General features: G+C 42.5%; 1 protein-coding gene across 1 annotated transcript in view; it reads right to left on the minus strand.

Moving 5' to 3' along the window:
• The window catches only part of fam20cb (FAM20C golgi associated secretory pathway kinase b), a 56,385-nt gene extending 31,552 nt beyond the window's left edge, over positions 1–24,833 (minus strand). Inside the window, exons 1-3 of the mRNA XM_079577622.1 lie at positions 23,772–24,833; positions 23,075–23,253; positions 18,444–18,522 (exon numbers count right to left, since the gene is read on the minus strand). Of these exons, the coding sequence (XP_079433748.1) occupies positions 18,444–18,522; positions 23,075–23,253; positions 23,772–24,277 (764 nt within the window). The 5' untranslated portion in view covers positions 24,278–24,833. The remainder of the gene's footprint in view (positions 1–18,443; positions 18,523–23,074; positions 23,254–23,771) is intronic.
• Between the last annotated feature and the right edge of the window lie 2,639 nt (positions 24,834–27,472).

A 27,472-nucleotide genomic window follows, 5' to 3' on the forward strand; every position in this document is an offset into this window, starting at 1 on the left:
AGTGCAGATATGCGATTAGTTCCACTGGAGAAGGTTTGCAACTTGTCAAAATATCAAAGTACCTCATTAGTCTGCAGTCTTACGCAAATATCTGCACTTATCTTGTCTAATAGTTCAGAGTGACATCAATTTGACTTCTTTCCAGTTTGATGTGAAGTCAAGTAAGTCTTTATTAATGTCAACAAGGCATCCATAACCATTACTTTTTAACTGGATGAATCAATGAACTAAAATTCTCTCCATTTCTTTTGCATACACTGTGTCAACAATGCTTTTATTCAACAATCATTATAAGCCACCTGCTGCCACCTGCGCTATGCGATTTTATCATTTCACCGTTCACAGAATAGTAATCAAATAGCAGAGGTGGTCAAAGTACTTGGTTTCATTGCTTGAGTAAAAGTATATAGATACTCCAGGTCAAATGTTACTCCAATATACCAAGTAAAAGTTGCTCTGTTAAGTGTTTGCTTAAGTCAGGGGTGTCCAAAGTGCGGCCCGGGGGCCAAATGCGGCCCTCAGACCAATTTATGGTGGCCCTCGGCCTCTTGCTGTATCGGTACACATCACCAGAGATGGACCTTTTTATTTGAAATGTAATAATTCTATACAATTCTAACCTAACAACTAACATTTTATTGTGAGACAGAGCTGGCATGAAGGTTTTAAGCTTAAATAGACGTATGGGGCACAATTTAAACCTATGCTAGTCGAAGGTTTTGCGGCACTAACTACCGATCTACGGCCCTTCACCCCGTGTATGCTTCAATATGCGGCCCCCCATGAAAAAAGTTTGGACACCCCTGGCTTAAGTGAAAGTACTGAAGCAGTTGCTGAGGAAAATAATTAAACATTCAAAGTAGAAAGTACAAATCAGCTTATACAAGTGTTAGGAAAAATAACTAATAATCTGTGAGAGTAAATACTACACTGACAGAAAAGACTAAGGGAGAGAGAGATATTGTTCATCCAATTACACAATGGAGATTATTTTTTTCACTCACACTTGGCTGTAAATACGGTTTAAGTGGTGCTAGCCTGTAGTTAGCTTTGCCCGTTAGCCATGATTCCATTAGTGTGTATTGGGGCCTCCGACCCGTAGGCAGCGTAGTTGCAATTGTGGTTTTCTGGCCAAAGACACCAGGGGGAGATGAAAGACCCCCCAATCATCCCATTAACACTTGTATTACCCCCAGAGGGACTACGGAAAGGATTTATTAAGGTAAACAGGTTACTTAGTGCTGCTTTAAGTGCGTTTCTTGAGTAAATGTACTTTCTGACCACTTTCGTCAATTAGCAGCTTTACTTTTCATTCATTCATCCATTTATTATTCTGAATTGGAGGAGAGTCAGTTGCAAACATAAATACAAAACAAAGATGGCGGCACAGTGACTGAGAAGCAGGTGCTACAATTTCCCCCCCAAAATCCTGCACTATTCTAATCCAAGTATGAACCAAGCTCTAGATCCACAAAAAGGCCCCCACACATACAATATTCAGAACCCCATGTACCTTAGAGCATAAGCCAAGACATATTTACATCATCGTAGTATTTCAGAGTAAAAATCACGCCCCCAAAAGCCAGATCTAAACCTGCTCTGAGATTTTTGTTGCAGCACTTAGAGTCTCCCATTTAAAAGTGAATGACAATTACACGCTGTCACGGCCTGACACATAACTTACTCACAACTTAGACACTCGGTCGCTGCTGTCGGCTCCATCCGGCACCCCGGCACCTCTTCATGTCTGAACTTGAGTTTTTCAGCCCTCTTCTATAATCTTTGTATCTGGTTGCATCACTTGTTTTGACTATCTCGCCTCCTGACTTTTTCAAAACGACGGCGACGCTCAAGGAGTGAAAAAAAAAAAAAGAATATTGAATTGCAGGAGACGTTTGAATCACGTTATATTCAGGCTTTTGAAATCAATTTTGGACACATTCACTTTCAGGAGTAGGAAGCAAGAAATAATGTGAGCTCTTAAGAAGGACACGCTCTGCCGGATTTGTTACATGTACGAAGAATAACATCTCTCCAGGCGTGTTTCTGATGAGTAAACAATGTAACACATGAAGATTTCGCATAATGAAGGCTCTTTAAAGCAAGACGGCGATGAGTATGCAAAGTTGTTCCATCCACGGCTATATCAGGGAGCCATGGCAGCTGCGATGGGCTCCTCACAACCTCAGCTTGCCCAGTGCTGTTTGGCTAATTACGTATCACAATATGGCCGTGTCCTGCTCGCGTCTCCCCTTGAGGATGACGCTGGAAGAAAGGGGAGCCTAATTAGATCAAGTGTCCATCGGCTGGAAGGTGGGAGAGGAAAATTAGATTTAAAAAAAAAAAAAAAAAAGTGACGCTAGCAAAGACCCAGCGGTGGCGCGGTAATTAAGGGTGACAATCAGGAATGCCGGGGAAAAAAAAGAAAAAAAAAGCCAGGGCTGAACATGGTATTTTGCCTCCTGCTTCATTACGGCCTAATGGTCCCCCCAAGGTGTTTTCCTCCCGACACTAACTGGCGCTTGTAAAGGGGGATCGGTTTCGGGGCGAGCAGAAAGGGTGCGCTAATGGCCGTAGGAGGTTGAAGGATCTTGGAAAGTGCTACTGTAAAATGCTACTGTAAAAAAAGGCAGACTTGTGGGAGAAGACGGACTGTTCCAGCACCAAACGCCTGTGAGGAAAAGAAGTTACAATAATCATGTAATTCGCTTTGATCATTTTAGAAGTTCAGGCTCAGAGGTCTAAAGTGTAACAGTGCGTTCCGTGATTTCCCTTTGATCATTTAGTTGTCACGTACAGAAACCAAGAAAGAGGTTTTTTTAGTTACACAATTTCAACAACAACTTTTGGACGAGCGCTCCCACCTCACAGCATGAAAGTCCCTCGTTTTGGCAGGTTGACCTAAAGCAGGGGTGCCCAAACTTTTGGTCTCTGAGGGCCAAAATGAAAATGTGCCTGTGGGTCGCGGGCCAAACACAGCAATGTCAAGAGTGAAACACGTATAAATGCAAATAATAATAGTTACTTTATTTTATTTTTTGGTATACATTTGCATTTGATTCTATCTATGCAAATATCATGCTACATTAAAACAAATGTTAAAGGGGGGGGTATTATGCAAAATCGACTTTTTCAAGCTTTACATCATATTATTATGTCATTCCCTCATTAAAAACATGCCTGAAGTGTTGCCTTGGCACATTCACGTATTTTTGAGTAATCTGTAAAAACTCTGATGGCAGCCATTTTAGGGATAGGTTTGCCTGAGTCCTCCTAGGAACGCCCCCACCTCCTGGAGACGCCTCCGAGCTTTCGTCACCAGCCGAGTAACCAACCACTGCTCCTCAGCAGAGCCCCCTCCCCACTGATGCCACAGACAGCGTGTGGAGGGGGCGTGTCGGAAAGGGTCCGAGGTTCTTAAAGAGACAGAGGCCTATTTCAAGACATTCACTACAGCCATTTTGAGAGAGCAATTTTATACAAGGCAGTTATTCTAATTTACTGCATTTACAGACCAACAGAAGGTTTGGTCATCATTGTAGTGTGCTATAGACTGGTGTTATGTGATTGAAAAAAGCATAATACCCCCTCTTTAACTATGGCAAAAGCCTAGTTTTAGTCAAACAAAATCAACGATCGTAGCAATGTAGTGCAAAATGTAAACAACAACACCACCTGTATCTGCAGCACCTACAGTGACTTTACCTCATTCATTTAACGCAAAGAAAATGCCACATTAGATAATTTTGAAAGTGTCAGTTCGGCATAAGTTCTTTTATAAGTCAATTTTTAACATGTACCTTTGTTAATGTCAAAAACCTTTACAATAAAAGTTGGAAAACTGTGAAAGTTGATGCTACAACGCTCTGTGATAGATAAATACCAAGACACCACAAGTGTTTCCTTAACTTTGCGAAAGGAGTGAAACAGCGCCCCCAATTTGACGCTGGTGGCCAAAAAGTGTACTGCATCCATATTTACCATTGAGAATGAATGGAAGAGAGTTATATTAACCACTCACAGCGCAAAAGTAGGTCACTCTCGGGCGGGCCAACAGAATTGTTTCGGCGGGTCAAATTTGGCCCGCGGGACCCACTTTGGGCACCCCTGATCTAAAGACATACTAGGCAAAGGATGGAGGACAGTAATAGCCTATATGCTAACATGTTGTGACTTTCTCAGGGCTGCACAAATAATGGAACACGCAGCGCAAAAATGGTTTCGTATATGGCAATAATATTCTTCATATAAGCGAGTTGAGTGTAGTATTTTATGTCTCGTTTTCCTCAAGCCCAATCTTCAAAGAAAAAGCCAATCTCCGGTTGAAAAAACATTAAATAGCAATTACAGAATCATGCCAAAACAGCATGCTAAACTAAACACAACAGAAGCTAAATGCCATTTCCAATCGCGCTAAGTGCTATGCTAACACATTCCAATTTGACTTGATCACCCATATCAGACCACCTGCCAAGACTTTTATCAATCTCTCTATCCAACAACCAACTTAACGCGCAAGATCCCTTTCGTTCCGACTCTCTGACAACTCCCTTTTATTCAGCCGCACATAAGCCCCAATAATCCCACCAAGTGTAAATATTGTTTTTCCCCGAGATGACAGTCTTTCTAAAGAAGTGGATTGTATCTGGGCCAGTTCCTTTCGCACACAAACCCAAGCGCATTCTCCAACTGCGCTCTATGTTTAAAAAATCAAAACAAACTCGGTTACTTCATCCACTGGAAGTTGTAGTAAGAGAGTCCAGCAGCGGAGTGAGTGTGTAGGGAGATTTTAGTCAGACTGAATTGGGGCCAAAACCAGAAACCTTAGAGGAAGATGACAGCGCGGCAGTAAACAGTGACTCATCTGGGGTTTGGGTTAGACCGGGTTTTGGTTGGATACAGGAAATGGATAGTGTAAAAGGTTAACATAGCGGACCAAAACAGTTTTGTATGTCACCATAAGGTTTTTATAGAGTTGACACCTGTGGTCTTTACAAAGTGCACGCGTACTGTCTCTGCCTGTGTCCGGAGGCTACAATGGGAAACATTCAGAGACTCATTTCCAGTCACTATCTGCATCTGCTTTCAGCTCCACGGTGACTCTCAGACCTGGATGAGAGCCAAACGAATCAATGCTTGCTCCCCCCCCCCCCTCCTCCCCCCCCCTCGTCCCTTGTCACTCCAGAGGCTGAGGTGTTCTGACTGTCAGTCTCTTCAAAAGCAAAAAAGACAAAGCGGCAGATGGTATCTCTAGGCCAAAACCCAAATCTGGAGCAGGCTTTTGAAATGTTTCTGGAGCCTTGTAATTAGACAAGACGTGTTATGCAAAGTCGTGGACTTTTATGTTAAAATGTTAGTGATTTGTGTTTGAACTGATGCATGCTGACGTATTTTCTACAGATAATATCAGTGAAAGTAAGTTAGTTCATGTTTTATTTTTTTTTAAATCTAAAATATTGTAATTATCTTACATATTTTTTTGCATTATTTCTTCCTAGAAAATGTGATCTGTGGTGATTTGTGAAAAGCCTGGAACAAGTTGTCTCTGGGACTGCGGAGTAGGGAATGGCAGGCGCATTTGCCACAGCAGCTTTGCTGCAGTTGTGTATTGCCGTGCACAGCAGCGCGCACGTTTACAGATGGCAGGGGAATTTAGCCGCGGCTTTGATATGCAGATTGGATGAGGGGCTTGTCATTTCTGCTGCCTTCGACACTGTGTTATCATACTGGAGCACAGCATTAGGCGCCGATAACATTTTCACCTGAAGGGGGCAGTTTGACTGATAGCATCGTCAAGACATGGGCTGGCTCCTGGAAGGTCTAAGGTGCACGGGGAATTAGCCGTAACCGAATACGAGAGAGTGAGCGAGAGAGACAGCTTTTCATTATATAAACAGTAAGAAACATGACCAGCCCGTGTCGCCTAGGCAACTCCAATGTGAAAACTGTGACATTGTGGAGTAGGGTGTGACAAGAGACTAGCACGTACTGAGGAATTATGAGGCAGTAAATGTATATATTATTCTCCATATTCTCCAATGGTGACAGTTGGTTCTAGTTATACTGTTGGATTAAAGATAAAATAAGCAATAACATTATAAGAGTGAAAGTACCTTTTGTAGTAAAGGTGGTTGTTTAGTGTTTCTGCGGGTTATTAAAACGTCAATACATTTATTTTGCCACAATGATTAAAAAGCCTTAAATTGCAACTGTCATTCATTTTCTTGTAAAATAATGACACTACTTGTCTATTTTGCTGCATAAGTTTGTGGAAAATACAAACATAAGGGTGTAAAACACACTCAACTACAGTTTTAGCAGAAATGATACAGTTGTCTGCTCCCACTGTGTCCAAATTGCTTTTCATTATGGAACATTTCTTTGATGGAATTTTTACAAATATGCACTTATTTTTCTGTGCTTGTGGCAGTATTGACAATGTATTTTGACATGAAATTGCATTAAATTTCACTTGCGGCTTCCTGTATAAATATAACAATGTACCCCTTATGAGTGGGGTTTGTATTTTTGAACCTGTATCACTGAAATGCCCCCCCCCCCTGTTGTAAACTGGTATAATAATAACACACTGATGATATAAATACATAATCGACAGCGCACGAATGATAGTTTCAGTTTGGCTGAAGGTGCTAAGATCTGCTCGCTGTTAGCGCCTGGTTTACTGCACTGACAGCAGCAGTTACGAGTGCTAAGAAAAATTGACGCTGAAGAGGGAAAAAGCAGCACATCCCAGCGTTTTTAAAAGACATGTCAAACTTAACGATTATGCTAATCAGCCGCACTGATTAAAACTGGCACGGCACGTTCTAATACATTACGAGGGAAAACATCAGTGGATTACTAATATGCGGCGTGTACATAAATCATGATGGCTGATTACTAAAGATGGCAGCGCGCCAGCTCGACATTAACAGATTATTATAGTGGATACTTGTTCATGAGCAGTCCTCTCCAGACCACAGATTAGCGTAAGCCTCCATCAATGACTGTTTTTCTATGGCCGGCCGGAGATTACTGTAAAAACGGTCGAGGTAACCTTTTTATTTTAATTGCAGAGTTGTGTATGCTTGATAAAGACATGCTAAAGTCAGGGGTAAAAATGAAATGAAATGAATGAAAATGAGTCAAATGCTTCACCAACATTATCTATCTAAATATTTTTTAAATAGACTTGAAATTATTGCAAACAGCAGCAATGGCGGTCGTGGCCTGAACAGTTTGGACATGCTCCTTTTTAAAAAACAAATAAAATGTTAGTTTTACCCAATCACGCTCAGAGTTGTTTTAGTTTGGGGGGATTTGCTTTTCCCTTTGCATTTGTATTGTCAACGGAGCCGCTGTTAGTCTTTCTGGTTCCGCCAAGGGGCCCCAATGTAGCATCTCAAGGCTCATCTCAACAGGTGGCACCTACATAATGATCTTAATTTGGGCCCTGCCTCTCAGAAAACCACCAGCCTGGTCATGTGCCACTGCCAGACTGGGCTTAGGACCGCCCTGTTTTTATTTCTTTTTTAACAGATGTTTAGTAAAAACAGTTTGAGAACCACGGATTTAAGTGATTGCAACATTTTCAGTGCATGTTTTACCTTTTGGTGATCCACTGGCTGTATGAGTGTTCATCGTGGCGCCTTCACTTTCGATCACGGTGGTCTCTATAACGCTCCAGGATCAATTGTTTTGTAGGTTTTCTGGTGAGAGGGTCCGTCAGCCGTGAAAACCTTCCGAACAATTGGTCCTGGAGCGTCCTAGAGACCATGATGGAAAGTGAAGGCGCCATGCTGACCACTCATACAGCCACTGGGTCACTGAAAGGTTAAATACGCTCAAATTAAAAGTATTGTTCTCACTTAAAAGTTTCATAATGCACTCAGCTGAAACCCGCACCTGACTGGTTCTTTTTATCATACAACTGAGATTTAGTCTGATGGCACTTTCCGAGAACTGAGGTACAGTTACTGAAAGTAACTTGCTGTGCACATCAGAGTCACAGAATCAAACACAGCCACTTTGCTCACTTCTATTGGTCTAACTATAGTCCACATCAGACTGTCCTGTGCGAGAGATAACAAGAAGATAGTTTGAATCAGAGTGCGGTCGATGCAGTTCCGTGTCCGTGTCTTGTTTTGCATATCGCGGAGAAAACAAGCGGTGAACGGGAGTGCTCCACTTTGGTGTCATGTGTGGCAAAGTTTAGGGCAAGAGTGAGAGTAGGGGAGCGCTATCAGACCAGACCTGTCGCTATAACAACGCATTGATTGACAGACGGAGCAACCCAATGAGGTACGGGGGCCCTTGCAGCCGCGGGGTCCCACGCAGCCTCGTCTGCGCCTGCTGCACCTGACACATTGAAAAACTGTCAAGCTTTCAACTCCCCTCTCACGTTCTGCTTCAAAATCCACCATCACTAAGCACATTCAGCCTTGTCCCCCATTTAGCCTAAATCCTCATGATATACACTTGCACTGCATTTCTTCACAGTGGCTTTACGTATGGGGGGAGGGGGGGCGGGGGGTGAAAGCGGGGTCACGCTACCAAACGCCACAGGGCTCCATTTGGTTCTCTCGGCTGCACTCCGCACAAACACCACTGTACAAATGTGCCTCCTAATGTAAGCACTTACTGTAAAAGCACGCCGTTTCATTCATTTGTCGACCGAGGAATAATACCCCGGTGAAATAATTAGAAACATAGGGGGAAGCAGTCAAAACAAGCCAGCGCAGTGCCTTAAGTGCTGCTAAATCACCAATCTCACAGCGCTTGTAATTTCAGATTAATTATTCAACACTTTTTTTTGTGCGGGCGTGCTTGTGTGCAGGCTTTTTTGAGGACCGGGAAATGAATTGTAGCTTTCCGCGGGTCACTCCACGAGTTTGCAAAAACAGTGGGATTTATTATGGCAGAGCGGCGTCCAGGTGGGTCGCATTCTGTTTCGGATAAAGAACGGGAAAATAGATGTTTTTATAAAGCAATTTTTGGAATGAGAGATTTCAAGTGGCGCAAAAATGAAGGAGAAAAAAAAACAAACAAAAAAACCCAGAGAAATCGCTAATGAACCGAATTTCAATTTGGCCACCGCCGCGAAGGTGAATATGAAATGAAGGATGTGATAAACAGAATCATAATTTTAAAAATATTTTGATTAGACAAAGCCGTTTCAGTTCAGCGATGCGATGTGGGTGTGAAAATGCATGAATCGATGCTATAGCCAGTATTGAAAGTATCTATCTCATGCCTAAATATGAATTCTTACATTTAGCAAAAAAGGAAAACAAATAAATAAGAATGCAAGCGACATTATTCAACCATTTTTTTACTGTATAAACTCCTCACAAACACCAAAATGCTGGACCAAAACATATTCAGTCACAGTTTTGGATGAAAACACCACATTTCCTTTGCCCAACAGTTGCCCGTTTTGTCCCCGTTTCCAATCCATCCGTTTAAACCCCGATACATGTCAAAAGCAGTCCACACATTTTAACCCGTCGGTGCAATTAGCCTTGAATATTAATTGTATTCATCAGTTGTAATGTTGTGCTGACTGGAGCGTGCCCGGGCCGTTCTGATTACACGTGTATGCGATGTAACCTTTAGTTGGATTCGTCGCCTCATAAAAAGCTGGTAATGAATGCAAATGGAATCACTGTTAGTCCTATTGATGTGTTTCTGTGGCGTGCTGCTGCAGGCATGTTGGCTTTAATTACTGGCAGTACCTCTGTGCCCAATTACGACCGTTATAATGCGAGATGGGGTTACGGTTGAGTGGATTAGAGAAATCTTTATTTTTTTTTTCATATCTTTAAATTGGAAGCTTCGGCTGTTTAGATTTACCGGAAAAGTCAAGTCAGACATTTTTCATAGGAGGATCAAGTACAAGAACATTGCGATAATGTGACTGTAACATTTTGTTTTGTGCAGCATTAAGTAGCCGAAGAAACTAGTGATGAAAAGGTTGTAATGTGTTGTTTTTTGGCAGTAACAGTTTAAACACAAAGACAAAGACTGTTTCTAAGGCAACTGAAGAGAAAGGATAAAGAAGATAAAAGGGAAAGTGTCAACCGGTATTGTCCTATTGATTCGAGTGGATAAAGAAACTCTGAAGTCTTCAAAATTACACAGTGTAACAGAGTGTAGAAATTAGGGATGCACCGATCCAGCACTGGTATCAGATATCGGAGCCGATACTGGAAAAAATACGATATCACGTGTTAGAGAATTAACAATGGTGTTCGAGAGGATAGATGAAAAGTAGGCAGCAGTCTGGATGTCTTGTACAGGAGAAGTTTATTTACCATCGGTGCGGGACCCGGAGACTTCCACACTGCTTTCACAGAAAAGGGATAAATACCCTCTCAGAGCGTCAGACTGATACGCAAGAGTCTGAGCACCACAGTCAAGGCTATGACAGAGATAGTACGACTGCACAGCCTGACCCAGTATGATAAATAGTGATTTAGTGTTATCCTCTAACATCACGTATCGGCTACACATATCCGATAATGAACCGAGGCCAGTTTTGGCTCTCATTGCAATTCAATCGCTGAGTTAGTTTTAACCTTCGTAAATGTATTTATGCATGCTAATGCTAACGAAAACTAATCAAGGCTGGGTCAGAAACTATGATTACAATATCTAAAGTAGTAACCTATATACCCAAAGTAATTCATGATTGATCTTGACAATAAAATATGACTTTATTGATCTTACAATGGAGAAGAGACAATCACATTTTTCACTCAGAAAGACACTATTAAGAAAGTCTCTTAGCATCGGTAGATGTCGGATATCAGCAGATACTCAAACCCCAGTATCGTTATCGGCAGCAAAAAAGCTGGATCGGTGCATCTCGAATAGAAATGCACTCGATGTTAGAGGAAGGTCAAGGAAAAATAGATTAGTTATTCATATTATGAATCTTGACCGCACATCTCAAAAAACAAGTTGTGAAATATGTGGAAAACCAATAAAGTATAGGAGACAAAAATGTGTGTCCATTTTACCGCTGCCCTGGCAACAACACACTGGAATACACAACACATTTAGATTAACAACAACTGTATTCCCAAATGTACACTTAACACTTTTTAATTTTACAATTCTTTATCAGCTTCATTATCGGCCCGAAACCCTTTTATTGTCATGGGAGCTCCAAACAAAGCTGGAAATGGCCCTGAATGTAGCTGTCCCATATACAGTAGTAGATTCATAAACATACAGTATTTCTCTGTCTCTGTATCTCTGCCTCCGTCTTCCGCCTCTCCCAGAGCCCCGCGCTGCTGCTTACATTCGCCCCGGGCTGTTATTCGCCCTACTGTCGATACATTATTGACGCAAACTAGGTGACACTATCCCACGTCTCCCTGGGGTGTCAATCAAATGTTTCTGACCAATCCCAGCGCGGATATGGATCGCCCGGACGGGGGGCAGGGACACGTATATATATATCGTGTATATATAACTGTACTCGGGATGCTGACATTGATTGCTGCAGGACTGGAGCCGGAGTGAACTGATTGACAACTAATGCAATTAAGTGGGAGACAGAGGCAAGCGGAAGAGCTCTATCATATCAATCATTGTCCTTCCTTGTCCTCCTTCTGTCACATCGATCATTGACTCATCAGCTAATTGGCTTCGTGAGGCTGATTCACTGGAAAGAGGTGATTGATTCTTTCGCCGCGCAAAATGTAAAAAGAAATGTAGGAATGTAGGGGGCGGCGCGATTAATCCCAGTCGGAATAAGCAAATGGCAAACTGCGAATGTAAACCTCCTAACCTTGTGTTTTCGGTCTCTATCATTGCGTTCCCAAATGTAAGTCATACTGTAAATGAGTTTGTGGGAGGAAATACATTGACGAAACACGATTAACAGGCAAAAAAAAGTACAGGAGGCAAGCTGCTATTACGTGCTTGTAAAGTAACATAAAATGACGGCGCCTGTTCAAGAGCTCTACCCAGTAAAAAAAAAAACACTCCCACACTTGAATGCCCCTTCCCTTTTCACATTCACCCCCCGCACGTTACACAAAAGCCACTCGGACGTTCTGACAGGACACGGCACATGCACCGTATTAGTATTACTCGGACTTGAAGGAGCGCTCCAAGGGGTCTGTTGCCGGACTTCCCAACGGGAACGTGCCTTTTCATAACAACAACAACAAAAAACCCACCTTTCGCACGCCGCAGCCAGGCTAACAGCCCCCTTCAAAACTCAAGGGTTTCTCGAGCGACTCTTGGACACACCGCGGCCACTTTGTGTACTTGAGAAAAGCACGGCGGCGAGGGGAAGGCGGTACACATAGCAGTATTTCACTCAAGGTCATTGTGGACAAGATTCGCACAGAAAGCTTTTGCCAATATAATTTTAAATGGAAGATTGGTAGCTTTCCTTTGATGACGAATTAAAAAATATGAATTTAAGTGAATCTCAAATGGCGGCAAAATACACCGAACAGCCTCTCGTCTCGCCCTGGGCCCCGACAAAGAAAGTGGCCCTGGTTTAATCAATGTTCCAAGTCTCGTATACTGTGAAATATTGCTTCTACAAGTTGCACGCACAGTTTTGTTTTTTTTCACCAAAAGTAGGGATATGTGAAAACCCACGGACGCTTGCTGGAGCAGTGTCATAACAGGATTGACAGCAGCGGAATGAGGCTTTATATATAGTGTGTGGGTTTGACTTTGCTGTGCATCTGAAAAGCCGCCTATAGTTTGCTTTCTTTTTGCATATTAACAAGCAGCATGCAGTTTTATAAAAGCCCTTTCAAACTCGCTGGAGAGAAACACCGCCGAATTGCCGATAGCGCAATGATGACGTGATAAAGCAACTGGTAGTTTAACTCATAATTGAAACTGCCTGTCAATAAGACCCATAACCTGTCTGACCAATAGGTTTCAAGCCTGGAAACCCTTCTCCTGACCAAATCCTTGCAGTTGCTTTTCCACTTCAGTCAGACGGCTGTCAGCGTATCATGCACCCCAAGACAAATGCAAAATATTTACACCGGAACATATGCAGACATTATGGTAAAATCTGTCCTTGTTTTCACAGCTGGCTTCCGTCACAACAGGAAAGCAGCCTATGACGAACGCAATTATCGCGATGATTCATAAAACCAATGTTATTCTGGTTAAAACTGTGTGTTTTTACTTTGAGTGCAGAGGTGGGAAGAGCGACGTCTCATTTCCTTCTGGAAGGTTTTTGAAGAATTGCACTTGAAAGAGAAGTTTTAGTAAATTAATACAGTTGTGCCTTTTTTTACTCTTCCTTTTTGTACTTTTGAGATATCATCTTAGAATACGGATTTGCTGGCTCCTCTTTATTTTTAGAGAAATTCCGAAGTTCATAATTCAATCACAGAGAAAATTGCAACTCTCAAACTACTTCTATTTAATTATTTGAGGGAAACAACACTACTGCGAAGCCGAACGTGCATCTCCCCGCATGGCCTTACGTAAGACAGACTTATTTAAGCCCGGGTTTTGTTTTGGCGTCTGGAAAAGCGCACCGCAAATAGCCTTTCGGGGCTGATTCACCGGGCTGAGCTAATGTCGAGGCGTGGCCGGCTCACCCACACAACATCAGGGGGAACTAAATAAAAGCTCGAAGATAGTGATTATAGTCTGCGTGATGAGAAGAGAAAGGCCGCGTACCTGGGGGATCGATACGACAACGGCGCTAATGGATTTTTGGCATTTGGTCGAGTTTGGGAGAAAAACAAACAGCGGGAAAAGACAGGGGAGAGTCTTTAGGACAGAGGAGAAAATCTGACGCACGCAAGAGTGTGAAAGTACAAAATACATGTTTTGTCACTCAGGAGGAAGGGCAAATCCGTCCACTAAGCTTTTGTTTCTGGTAATATTGCAGCGTTTTAAGACTCTTCCATGATGCAAGAGACATTAAAAGGGGATTCCGGACCCATAACACTTTATTAGAAAACCTGCTCAAGTATTTGCTTCCAAATGCACTGACCAGTAAAAGGGCCGTAAGACGTGGACGCTACAGGGGCCAGCGGTCCGGTTACCTATAAATCCGCGCGTTCCTGATTGCCTGGCTCACGTTAGCATTAGCATTAAGCGCCCTGCCGGATCCGCCTTTGATCTGCGGCCCTGTGTGCTCTTTGATGCACCGCGGCAGACGGACACCGGCAGCTTTGGGAATCCGAAGCGATGCGTGTCGAGGAAAGTGACTGCACACAACCGTCAGGAACTTAGCCCCTTTTAAGCTCCTTTACTTGATATTTGGGCTAATTTGTCCAGTAGATGTCTAGTCAGAAAGGGAGCGGAGGCCAAGCTTGCTGAAAACCAAGGGAATAACGATAATGTGGTGGTGAAAGTAAGACGTTGAATAAAAAAGATGTATACTGTAGTAGTATCATAATTTTAATCTGTCACTGGTGCTAAAAAGTGACTGTTCTCTTCTTCAGAGTCTCACACCTCTACAAGTCTTTGGAGACTAATAATAAGCTTTACTTCCCCCCTTACGGCCTAGGCACTGTAATCACAACGTTCTAGCCTAAATAATGCACAGACGTATGTACAAGGCCTATAAAAGGACCTCTTGATTGCAGCCACGTTGGTTCTCTGTAGTGCTGAAGTCAAGCGCACTGAGGCAGGACACCGAACCAGGACATGGAACCAGACTCCTCACGCTCACATGTTTGTGCGGATTATCAAACACGGAAGCACCTCCCGACAAGCACCACTGTCAAAGAAACACATTTACATCGAAACGTCATTCAACATTTCTCAAGGCTGGTTCAGATTGGGAAGCAGGCAGAGTTTTCAGACTTGGAGACTTGGAGAGTTGCCTTCTGTCTGTAGTATTCTGGTTCATCTACAACCACAACATCCATCGACAATTCCCTTTCTAGAAGTAGACTTTGAAGCTCGGTTTGCGGACAAGCTCAGAATGCTAACCTGTGACTGTAAGACCATGCTCATGAACCGATTCAAGCATTGAAACCATTCCATATTGCAATTTTTAATGCAAAAGCAACAGGCAGGTTAAGTGTTTTGTCCAAAGGGGATCAAACCAGTGACCTGTGGTTGAATATAGACAATATTTGTGTAATCTCTTGAAAAGCCATTAAGTTTCTCAGAGAAAGAAATATGAACCACATAACTTCAAACGTTATGAAAACTATTCATGCAAACATGCACAAGACATCTTTTTATTCACTTCACTTCCTCTTATTATCTCAGACTTTGCACACATGACAAAAGCAGTTACAAGGTTAAAAAAAATACTCACACCCACTGATCTATTGTTTCGCTTGAGGCAATTTAGAGCAAGAAAACTATTTATAGCATTTTTCAAGCGTGTTCGTACTCTTAACTGCATAAGATCTCGAGAAAACAACTTCATAATTCTGCAAATTCTTAACAATAGTGCAGCATTTTCACTCATGCAGTTCAATAAAGCTCTTGGCAGGTGGTGTAATAATGTGCTATATTACAAGTGACTACCTAGCAACTTTTATTTCACTGGATCACTCGATCGTCGTTTTTCTCCTGTTCATGACTGTGAACCATTTTTTTTTTTTGGACAATGCGTTCTCTATGTGTGGTCCAAGAGCTACACTCAGTTGCTTATCTGGAGTTCTGTGCACAGTGCTCTTAAGGGGCCCCTAGTTTGACAAATAATTGAACCCTGGGGCCTATGCAGGTGAAGTGCCGGCTTATCCTTAGGTTTCGCACAATAGTACAATTACGATAGTTGTCATTGAAAAAAGCAATTGAAATGATCTCCGTTCTCAATCAAATAGGCAAAAGTCCTCAAAAGGATGTCAGGTCAAAGTCACATGACTGATTAGAAGGGCTCTGGCCACACTGCAGCAATCTCTCATATTCAGAATATCCACATTTGATCACACTTCTAGCCTGCTTTTTTTCTCCCTCAAATTTATCCAGTGTGTAATTCCTTCATCGCCAGTAATACCTGCAGTTTAAGTATTAACATACTAATCCCAATCCCCTCCAATTTGTATCATGTAACCACACTGATTACACCTTAATTACAACAGCTTTTGCTTCTACTGAGAAAAATCGCTATCATACCAGGACTTAACCCACAACAGACAGTGTGCAAAACCATTAACCCAAAATTAAATCACAATCGCCACCACAAGAGGCAGAGTGACATTTAAATCCACCAATCAGGGACGGATTAGGAGGAAAGAGCGCTTCTCTGGGGGGGTGTTATCGCCCGAAATGTGACAAGAAATAGGAATCTCTCATACCATATCAAGCAATGTAGTGTCTCTGTAATGGAAAGTAATGCGAAAGTGCCTTATTGACCACGAAAAATGACTGTTGCTTTGTATGAGACATCTGTGTTAAGTATCTCAGGCAGCGCTCGAAATGTTCTCATAAAATAATTGGAGGAGGCTTCAAGAGGAGATGAAGCAAGAACAGAGGCGCTGACGCATCTCAAAGCTCCAAGCAATTACACCTGGCTCTTTTCTGAAGAGAAATGGTTGAAAGCACTGTGTCGGAGCAGATATCAGGAACGCAGCTGTGATAGAGGGATTAGGTCCAAGTTAAAATGGTATGTAAGATGAATGTCTAATAAAGGTTGGGAAGTCTGAGCATGAAGAATACGTAAGGATCCCGGCACAAGCCTTTTTCTATCAGATTTTGATCTTTTTTTCTGTTTATAGTAAGTCGGTCCGTGTCTTTTCTATTTAAATTTGATTTAGAGCCTGGGAAACTAAGAAGGACAGAAGAATGAACTGTGGAAAAAACTTAAGAAAAATTGTTGAGAAGGCCCAAGTATATATCATTAAATAATCAAAAGTTAGTCTACTTTTTGCTTTTTCAAGGGACATTCAGAAATCCCTCAGGGATAAATCTTGGGTCCGCCTCTGTTTATTATTGTTTATCAGTAATAGACCAAATTTTGGGGGAATAAAAATCTTCCATTTACCATTCCCATGCAGCCAATATTATAATCCCGGCTCAGATCAGTTATTTACTTTTTAACTCACTTAAATGCACTTAAACAATCTCTGTTCTTCCCACATTTTTGCTACAAGTGGGTGGGCCGGCGGATGACCACTCCAACTAGTTCCCCTCTAATCAGTGCTCTTACTACACTGAGTGCATATAATTACACTTCACATAATAGTTTAACTACAGCATGACCTTGTTATTGTTAGAAAGGGTAGTAACGCAGGTAAAAGTCCCACACTTAAATCACCGACTCGCAGCATACCAGACGGTGGAGTTCAACAACTGCAGCATCTCCAGCTCAGAAGAGCACTTGGAGAATGTTGTTATAATTCTGCTATTTGAAAAAGGGATTCATGAGGGGAAAAAAAAGCTTATGAGGCCCACCACAATTTCATATTTTCAGTTAAAAATGTGTAAAAATGAGCAATGACTTTGCATTTGGAACCACCTGTTTTTATGCAAATGGACTTTGTTTTCTTAGCAGGAAAGTCATTGACATATTCAGTATAGTGACATTAAGAGTTTCTCTGTAATTCTGCTGTAGGTTGTTTAAACAAATTTAATGATTAATCTCTACTGCCCTTAAAATTAGAACAACTACTTAAGTGCAATTACACCTCTCACACCCAATGATAATTAATTTCTACTACAACTGTAAGAAGCAATTTAATGCACTTAGCAATGTTGTGATAAATGAAAACATCCCATTAAATGGCTTATCCTTTGGCTTTGTTAAGAAGGTCATATTATTCAAATGGTCTTAAAAAATTGGTCTCTCAATTAGCCCAGTTAGCAGCACTGATGGCGCATGCTAATGAAAAACACTTTACATAATAGCCTATTTTCTGGACAAAAATGTAAAAAAAAATATATATACATAGATATAGAGCCGATAGCTAACTCTCTTGTAGCTAAGGCTGTTACACGATTTCACCCTAAACTGTAATTAAATGAAAAGTAAAGGGGTGTTATCGCCAACATATTAATTAAGATGTGTTTGTTGAAATCATCACCAATGTCAAGTGCAAAACGCTACTTAAAAAACACAACATCTGAGCATGATCTGCCTAATTCTCCTGCGGCAAAACAAATGTCAAGGCATCAGCAAGCCATTTAAAGCAACCACAACCACCGGATCAATACAAAATGATATGCCTTTGGGTTGAGCACCGACCTCCGACTTAAAAACCGCCTCTGAAAGATGTCGTGTCATCTGAAAAAGCCAATAGTGGGCAGCTATGCCATTCTGACACAGCAAAACCACCAGTGGGAAAAAAAAAAAAAAAAAATCAAGGTTGGCCATAGAAGAAAAGCTATTTGATTTCACCAGAGAGGAGACTATACAGACGGATGGTTCAAGGGCGTTTTTAGATGATGGTCTTACAAAGAAAATTGCGCTTCAGAAATCTACTGTGGACCAATGCGTTTGTAGAAGAAGGGTAACGATGAGATAATGTGGTGGAACTTACTTCATCGGTTTGAACAGGGCTTGTCCGTAGTTTTGGAAAGTCATGATGAGTTTCAGTTGGGTGCCTCCTGACTTCATAGCTGTGGGGGTGAAATAGAAAAAGTCAGAAACAAATTTACAGGAGCACTCACAAAAATAGTCGTAAATGTATGCCATTTTGTCTGAGGCCCCAAAAAAAACAAGTATACAGGACACAAATTTCCCCCCTGATGTGTCTCATCTCTGCTTTGAATGTGGAGCCTTTGATTTGCATGCCGACCTTGAGCTTTCATTTTCTGCTATAGGGAAGTGGTTTGGCACTGTGGCAAGGTCAGTAACAACCATTTTGGGGTTGCATTGAAGATTGAGGTCAAAATGTGTCCACTATCAACAACACGGACAGGAAGGTTCGCCACACGTTGGAAGCTTTGACCAATCTAGACTAAAAATGTGAGCACAACTTGGCCTGGCATCACTTTGTGTTATTTGAAAGTCTCCTCCAGCACCAGCTATGTTTACTCTCGCAATATACTGTTGCTGTTTGGAACCACGCACAAATAAATATTTTTCAATACCAAATGAATGAAATAAAAGCTCCGGCTAGCTCTTGTTTCGTCTGAGTGTTTGTCTGTGTTGGTGTGCGTGCCATCTGAAATGACTGTTTGTTTGACAAAAGAGGAGAGTGAGGAGGTGAAGGACGACCAGCGCTTGTACCATTCTCTCTCCCTATGGCTGTTTGCTTTCCCTCCATTCCCCTCTCTCTCTCCCTGTCCCCTTCATGCTTCCACCCGGGTAATGCATTCTGAAGGCACTCGCGGGACGCCGCTCTGAACGTTGCACAAGCCTGAATTTTTTCCAAAAAAGATCTGAGCCGAGCAGCCACGGATCGATCGGGAACAATGTTTTCGGTGGCCTTTTGCCAGTAGTACAACCTGCACAATCAATCCGCTCATTTATTATTATTTTTTTACATATGGGAATCGTGGAGACAAGAAAAATGTCTACTAAGACGAGCAATCGATGTGGGGTTCAAGCTACCTGAAATAACAGTGTCTACACTTGGGGCTTCTACAGGTAATACACAGCAAGTTAATTGGAATTAAATTCATCAGATTATTTTAGTAGAGTCAACAAATTTTTATTAACAAGGAGACCTAAAATCAATTGATTTTTGTTGTTAATAAACTGTAGCCAAATTACTGTCTCAAGTACTCGATGTATGCGATGAATGTCTGAAATAATAAATATTATTCATGCTTTTAAAAATTAGAATTACTAAAATTAATAAATGAAAACATTTTTGTCTTTATAAATAAACCATAGCATATCGGCATTTGTCCAACGATTGACCAAAATATTTGTATTTAGTTGTGTTTCTTAACTGTAATATTGAAACATAATTGTAATCGTCGAGAATTGTCGAGAACTTTTGACAGATATTCTACATATTCTGTATACCATATTAGATTAATACTGTGAATTAAATTAGCTGGCCCATTTTAGTAGAGATTCTCAAATTGCATCGACTGGAATGGGTTGATTGGGTTGAGAAGTTCTAATCTCCTGAAGGAAGTGGTCGGGACTGCAATAACCTCCACCCACTGCACATTACATCTGACGAAAGCGAGAATGTTCCAGCCATGTCCTATGTGTAGAATGAGCTCAGACCTGTTCACCACAGCTGCCTCTAAAATCCTGCACTGTCACTCAAATAGGGCTGCAACTAACGATTATTTAGCAATCGATTAATCTACCAATTATTTTCACGATTAATCGCTTGGCTGTGAATGGTGTATGAAAATCGTATTTTTAAAAAATCACATAAAGCTAAAGTGGCGCCGCTTGAGGACATGTTGATGGAGTAAACTTAAAGTGAATGTTTGTTGGAGGCTCTTGGCGCTAATTTTTCTTCTGATTGGATGAGACACAGATGGATATTTATGAAATGTTCAATGTACAAAACACTACAGACCCCAACTTTAAGAACAAAGTAGTATAAAAAATACACAATTTTCATGTCATTTTTGCTCTATTTGAGTCTGTGTTTACTGGAAAAGGATTAATCAATTACTAAAATAGTTGTCAACTATTTCAATAATCTATAAGTTCAATCGTTTCAGCCCTACACTCAAATAAAAAAGGTGTTAATTAGGGTCCGAAATGCCGTCATGCACAAGCTTCATATAGAAGCTGCAGTTACACGTAAGACCTGAGGTGGCAGTAGTGAGTACAAAAATGACCACCTTGCATCTAGTCCCTTTAAGGTAGAGGTAAAACCTCCTCAACTCAACCAACCCATTTCAGTCGGGAATATTTGATCGTCTTTACAAGAGTGGGCTCGGATGACCAAGAGCCTCAGTATTGGCTTTTGCAGTGCTGGCTAACTTACTCTCCTGATCCAAGCATTAGTCAAATCGACCTGTGCTTCACGTCTCCATTGACAAATACTGGCAGGTCCAATGTATAAAGCGTCCACTATTCTTAAGTTGAGATAATAAGCATCTTCCGTTGGCGTGGTATTGGTATTCTGCCTGGGGCCTGTGTGAAAGCTCTGTAATTATGGAGCCAGCATGTATTTTGCTGGATACAGACGCTGAGACCGGCTTCCTCTATCCACTCGGAGAGAGGGAGACCAGGGCTATTTCTTAAGTATAAAGATAGAAAGAGAAGGAAATTCCTAAACTGACCAGCCAGGGAGTGGAGCTGTGTCAGGTCGTTTTTTTTTGTACATCTATTCGTCAAACTTTTAGAATTAATTGACCAATTGCACATATGAGCATTTATATATTCAAAGATCAAGCATATGTCATATTGTACATTTACATTATGAATTAGATTTTTTATTATTTTTTCTCTCTCTATGAGTTCTCTGTTGACAAGTGGCATAGACGAACAGCCAGTGGGAGTTTATCATGAAGGCCAACAGCCAAATGTGACGTTAGAACCAGAAAAATCAAACATTTTCAATCGCAATGATGGCCTCTGTGGTTTTCAAATTATGTGATATTCGTTTTTTGGTTAGTTTCTATAAAGTGAAAGCAGCCTTGTATAATAGATAATGAAGTAATTCAGGGTAGGAAAACATTATTTGGATTACAGCTGGAGTAAATGGAGCAGCCTTGAGTTACATAAACAATGACATTTCAGTAGGTGACCCAGCCAAAATGCAAAATGCAAAAAGATTCAGATGATTTTTGCCATACAGCTGTACATGTTGTTAATCTTTAACTCATGTTGTCCTCTGAAAAACACTTCCTCTAACCTGTGCAAATTCCCCTATTTCTCTCCTTTTCGGAGTGGAGCCAGTCATTTGCATGCTGAGTTTGTGGAAAAAGCTTTCTTTCCGCTTTACCAGCTGTATTGCTGTGGCACAGGCAAAACACGACAACACCAGTACGTCGTTAAAGTGGAAAAATGAACAGAATCCACGCAAAGTTTTTCAGAATGTTCAAAAAAAATGCACGTCTTCTCTTGATAAACTCACGACATCCACTTAAAATCTGCAATCACTTTACAGCAAGTGGAGCGACCTTGAGTGTGCAGGAATTTGAGGAGTGAATGAAGCCAAAACGCAAAACGATCCAACAAAAAAAAAAAAACATTTGTACTACCTTTAAAATGTCCAGAGAAACCTGTGCGGCCTGGACTTAGTGAGAAACCACAATACATCGCAATATCGCACAGACCTCGCGCCTGACTGACAGAGATTTGCCTATTTTGCCGACAGACCGAATCAAAACAAAACACTTGGGTAACCTTAAAGGAACAGGCCACCGTTTTTCCATACTGAGGCATGTTCTTACCTGAGCTTAGACGAGTTGATACGTACCTATCTGGTCTTTGTGCCCGTGGAAGAGCTTGGTCGCTTCTAACTTCACCCCCGTTTGGAGCCATAGGAATACATTGGGAGAGGCCAAATGCTAGCAACATCTTTCGTCGTTTTGCGTGACTGAGGGCGCGCACAAAGACCAGACAGGTGCGCATCAACTCGTCTAAGCTCAGGCCAGAACATGTCTCAGAATGGAAAAATGGTGGCCTGTTCCTTTAAAATGTGCACATGTTCTCATATTACGCTGCCTGAAAAATATGTCAACACTGTGATCAAAATATTTCACCTTAACTCATTTGTGCCGACAGAGAAGACATTGAACTTTGTGGATGGGCCCAGTAATTACAGAGTCATTCATCGTAAACGTGATCAAAACATCTGCATTTTGAGCGTTGAAAGTCAAAAACTACCACGGAATCCTGACCTGACCTCAATCTTCATATTAAAGTATGGGATCATCGCCGTTTTCCTTGTTATATGGTGGAGAGTTTGGGTGTTTTATGGTTTTAGAAGCTTTGCGAGACAGGAGAAGGCAGAAGCAGACGTGTCCATCAAAAACCAGGAAGTAAGAAGTGCTAAGAACCTTCGAAACCTGAAAGTCCACTTGGAAGCTTGAAATGGAACGACACAACTTTCCTTTTGCAATGAATATGAGTTCTATTTTCAAACACACAGAAAATCCAACCAAAGAACTTCCTTCAACGCTTTCACAATATCACAACTTTTCAAAGCCTCCCCCCCCCAGTTTTCCTCCTACAGTTTGGCATGTGCAGTCAAGGTGTGACTTTAACCTTTCCCCATTCAGCTCTTTGGCCTTCACTCACCCACACTCGTGATCCGCTGGGTGACCAGGTCCTTGAGGAGCGCATCGATGACCGGGTTGTGTCTGGAGTACAGCTCGTATCTATTAATCCCGATGTGGAAGCGCAGCCAGTTGGGATAAGAGTCCGCCGTGAGCTCCCCGGTTGGACTAAACTCATTCACGGCGGCACCTTCCCCGTTCCTGCGAAGAAAGAAAGAAAGAAAGAAAGAAAGAGAGAAAGAAAGAAAGAAAGGCAGACTTAGAGGCTTGATTTATTCACGTAACGCAGCCAGGTGTTGTGCAACAGCTTGATAAATTGATGTGATTGCAGACAGATAAACTGGAGGCTGCGCTGCCGGGACAAATTAAGGATGAGCCGTGCATAAGTAAGAAGGAGAGTTATTTTGGTTTTCAATGCAACACACTTTATAAACGGGATGGTGCATAGGGGATGCTGGACCTTAACTGTGCATTTGATCTATTGTTAATCTTCCGTGAACACAAGAGGATTAGAGTGAGAGAGAGAGAGAGAGAGAGGTGCTCAGCCAAGATGACCATGAAAAGGGAAGCAAAAGTGGACAGTTGAGCCAATGGACAATGGTGCGATAAACACTGTAAACCATTATAATACAGTAACAATCGAGGTGCTAAAAAGGGGAAATGGTTTCTTCATGAATGGCCACGTTTACCAGTAAAGGATTATAATTGTATAGGTTTACCATTCTGTCTCGTCCGCCACTTTGGGGTCAAATCTGATGTCCGTGTTGACGTTAAACAGCGTGTCCTCGTCGGTGAGCGTTGGCAGGGCTCTTTTATATAACGGGTGATCATACAGGGCTGACAACCTTGACCCCCTGGGCGCCACGTTCTTGGTGACACCCGCGTCCTGGATCAGGGGACGCTTCCTGTCCGCTCCGAGCGGCTCCATCCTCCTCAGGGACTGCTTCTTGTCCCCTGCGCCCGGGAGCCTCTCCAAAGAGTGCGAGGACACGTTGGAGCTGGGCTCGTTGCTGAAGTCCTGAAGGATCCGCAGCGTGTGCTTGTTTGGCCAGCTCTGCTTGGCCCAGTTTTGAGGCTCCTCGCTCGGCGTGTGCGAGCACGAGCAGCCGCTGTTGCCGCTGCGCTCCAGTTTGGGCAGCAGGTCGATCATGATGTGCATGGAGCAGGCGACCAGGAACACCATGAGAATGAGGACGCGGAATTTACGCAGCAGGATCATCTTCATGGTCTCGCGTTTGAGCAGATGCGAGTATTTGCTGCAGATGATGAGCACGCAGATGAAGAGGCTGACTACATCGCTGATGATATTGATCACACTGGATGCCAATCTAATAAAGTACACGTTGAACACATAGGAGCCATCTTCGCTGGCCGTCTTGAGTAAAGGATTCAGGGTCCACACTTTGGATGCCCACTTGTTTTCAGATTTCTCTCACGCGCGTAAAATCATCCGCAAACGTCCAGGTAGAGCAGGTCGCGGCGGTCCGCACCACAGCCACATCCTACTGCCCAGTCTCTCTCTGCGCGAGGAGCCACGGAAAGTGACACGAGAGAACTGCGCGCATAGGGCTCTGGAGCTGTACAAATCTGCTACACCGGAAAAGCTGATCAGACACAAGTCATGTTTCTCGAAAAGGGAAACTCCTCCCGGAAAAAAAAAAAGTATTCTTCGCCACACAGGTAAGACCTCGAGCTAAATCCCAGCGCGGACAGGCGAACGGGAGAACGCACCGCTGTAGCATGTGTGAATCTGGTGGTGGGTGTGTTAAATACGACGATGAAACGGAGACTAGATCCAGCCTTTGCGCAGCGTCACCACGCGCAGATTGGCTGAGAGCGGAAAAGAGAGAGAGGACAGTGGGCGCATATGAGAAATGCTCCTGTGTATCGCTCTGGGCCGATCCTCACTGTACATCCATTCAGTGCAACTAGAGGGCGCGTTTCCTCACTCCAGACACATGAACTGTACTTCAGCTCCCTGAAATTCATCTGCCAGAATCCCAGTGAACGCCTCCTCCGAGACGGCAGTCAGTCCATCGATGATACATTAGACAGGCCTATTAGAGCGCTCATCAGTCTGGGGATCTGGTTCCATCCTGCGCCGCTGCCACTCAGCAACAATCACAGCTTCAATCACTTTTAAAGGCTGCATGAAATCAACACCACGGCACTGTCATTTGTGGACTTGGATATAAAGAGTGGACGTTATAAACACAGCTTCAGAAAGTACAGCTATTTGTAATACAGTTGTTATTACATTTTACTCATATAAAATCACTTTGAATCTTGACTCGTAGATACATATTGTGACTACGTTCGGCATAAATAACAAATATAAGCAATTGTAGCCAAATTTGACAACAATGTGCCCAGTCTCCTCCGACACATTGTCCATTGTGTCCAAAACAGACCGCAGCAGACTGTCGTAGAGAGACCTGTAAGCTGTAATTGTAACCCTTCTCCCTTTAAATCACAGCCTAATGAATGGTGCATAGGATAGATCAGTGACCGCTGACATTTGGAGCGCCTTAATCACACACAAAGACAGAGGAGGGGCGGTGTGGGGGGCTCCCATCAGATGTCCCGGGTCGGTGTTGGGTGTCAGTGATAGTGTAGACAAAGTGAAGTCTGTTGCCTGTCTTCGCCCCGCAGTATAGCCTCGGCCTCTGCAGCGCCACAGTAGCCCCGGGGTGAAGCGCGCGCAGATGAATGTGTATTGATGTGGAGCAGTCATGGATCAGAGCTGACGGTGGGTCAGTGCCTCTTCACAACAGCCCCCTGTTTGCAGCTCTAACCACAGCCTGTCTCAACTCATATGCTTTTATATGGGCAGAGAACACGGCCGCAGGAAAAGGTATGATGAGAGCCGTGATATAGATGTAAGAAGGCCAGTTTGCTTCGGTGAGAGTCGAGGCCAACGTGTAGAAAAGTACAGAATTCACCAGATACAATAAAACGTGCAACAAAGATACGTTTCTGTGCATGAAAAAAAACACAAAAGTAAATGTATGAAAAGGCTGGGGTTACAGCAAATATGATACATTCAAGAAAATCAGTCCAACAGAATTAGTTACAACTGAGTCCTGAACATTGCTTTATGATGTTATTACTTGATAGGTTTTGCACACATTAAAGGTCGTTAAAAATTATTTACTTATTTGTAAAATGCATTATTTTTGTTCTATACTGCTCTGAGTGATTGCAAGGCATCACGTTTACTACCCTCATTGAATGCACACGCTTCAAGAAACTCAAAACAAAAATGCTTTCCATTGCATCACACCCGTAAGTGACAAGTTGCTATCGTAGCCTTTAACCAATCCCTTGACTTTCTTTGTTTTTAATCCAGGTTTGGGCCCGCCTTTAGGAGTTTGCTGGATCATGTGACTATAGATTTACTCCAAACAAAAACCCAAATCCTGCTCGCCAACAAGAAAATCCGATCGTCTCGCCCGTTTCTTATGTACCACATGGCCGAGGTGTCAGCACATTTTCTATCTCTCATTTTACATGCCGTCAAATTACATTACTCATTCCGACCCGCTAATGGGACCGGACTGTTGCGAGATGACAATTTGCGAGTGCAGTGAATTAGCATTCGCTCTCTATTATTGACCGAAAGCCACGCAAATCATGACAAAGCACAAAAGCGCGCCCGCCGTACACGTCGCCCAGGCGTTTCCAGCGTCCGGTTTCATCCAGTCATTCAAAACTTGACAATAAGTTGCGCTCATGGTGTTCTAATCTTAAAGCCTTATCATTTGTTGTTGGGGATCAGGTCACAAATTTGCAAACATGCCTATCATTTGGCAACAGTAACGTCTAAATGATTGAATTTCACACCACTTTTTAATACCGTAACACAAAATAATAGTAGATTCCGCCATGTAATTCTGGTCTGTCCAAACTATATAACTTTGCGATTGTGCTAAAACCACTACACTCCATGTAATATATTATAATGACGATTATAATATACAAGAAGAATATACTAGATGTGTGTACTTGCTTGTATAGCTTATGTTTGTTTATTTTCTATGGTAGCATTTCATTTATAAAATCCCATCCCAAACACTATTGAGACACACTGTCTGGCGCCGATTACCTTATGTGACAGGAGTATTAAAAGCAACTAACCTTGCACAGAGGTGATGGGGAGGGAATGGGGGGGAGGGCATCCTAACAGATAGCTGACTACTGCACTGGTCGTAAATACGGCAGATTAATGTCCCCCACTCCTTACTGTGTCGAGCGTGAGATAGCCCGGGATAGCAGATAGTACAATCCGTGTACCTATCTATTATATCACGGCGCGGGCTCAGCGCTACAAAGTCCAGCCGAGGCAGCGGCAGGAGGTGATTCAAGTTCAAACGGCAATTTCGTTTGTGTATAGGGTCATGGATACATGTTTATTTGGTAG

Source organism: Gobius niger (genome assembly GCF_951799975.1).
Source record: "Gobius niger genome assembly, chromosome: 19".
Taxonomy (NCBI): domain Eukaryota; kingdom Metazoa; phylum Chordata; class Actinopteri; order Gobiiformes; family Gobiidae; genus Gobius; species Gobius niger.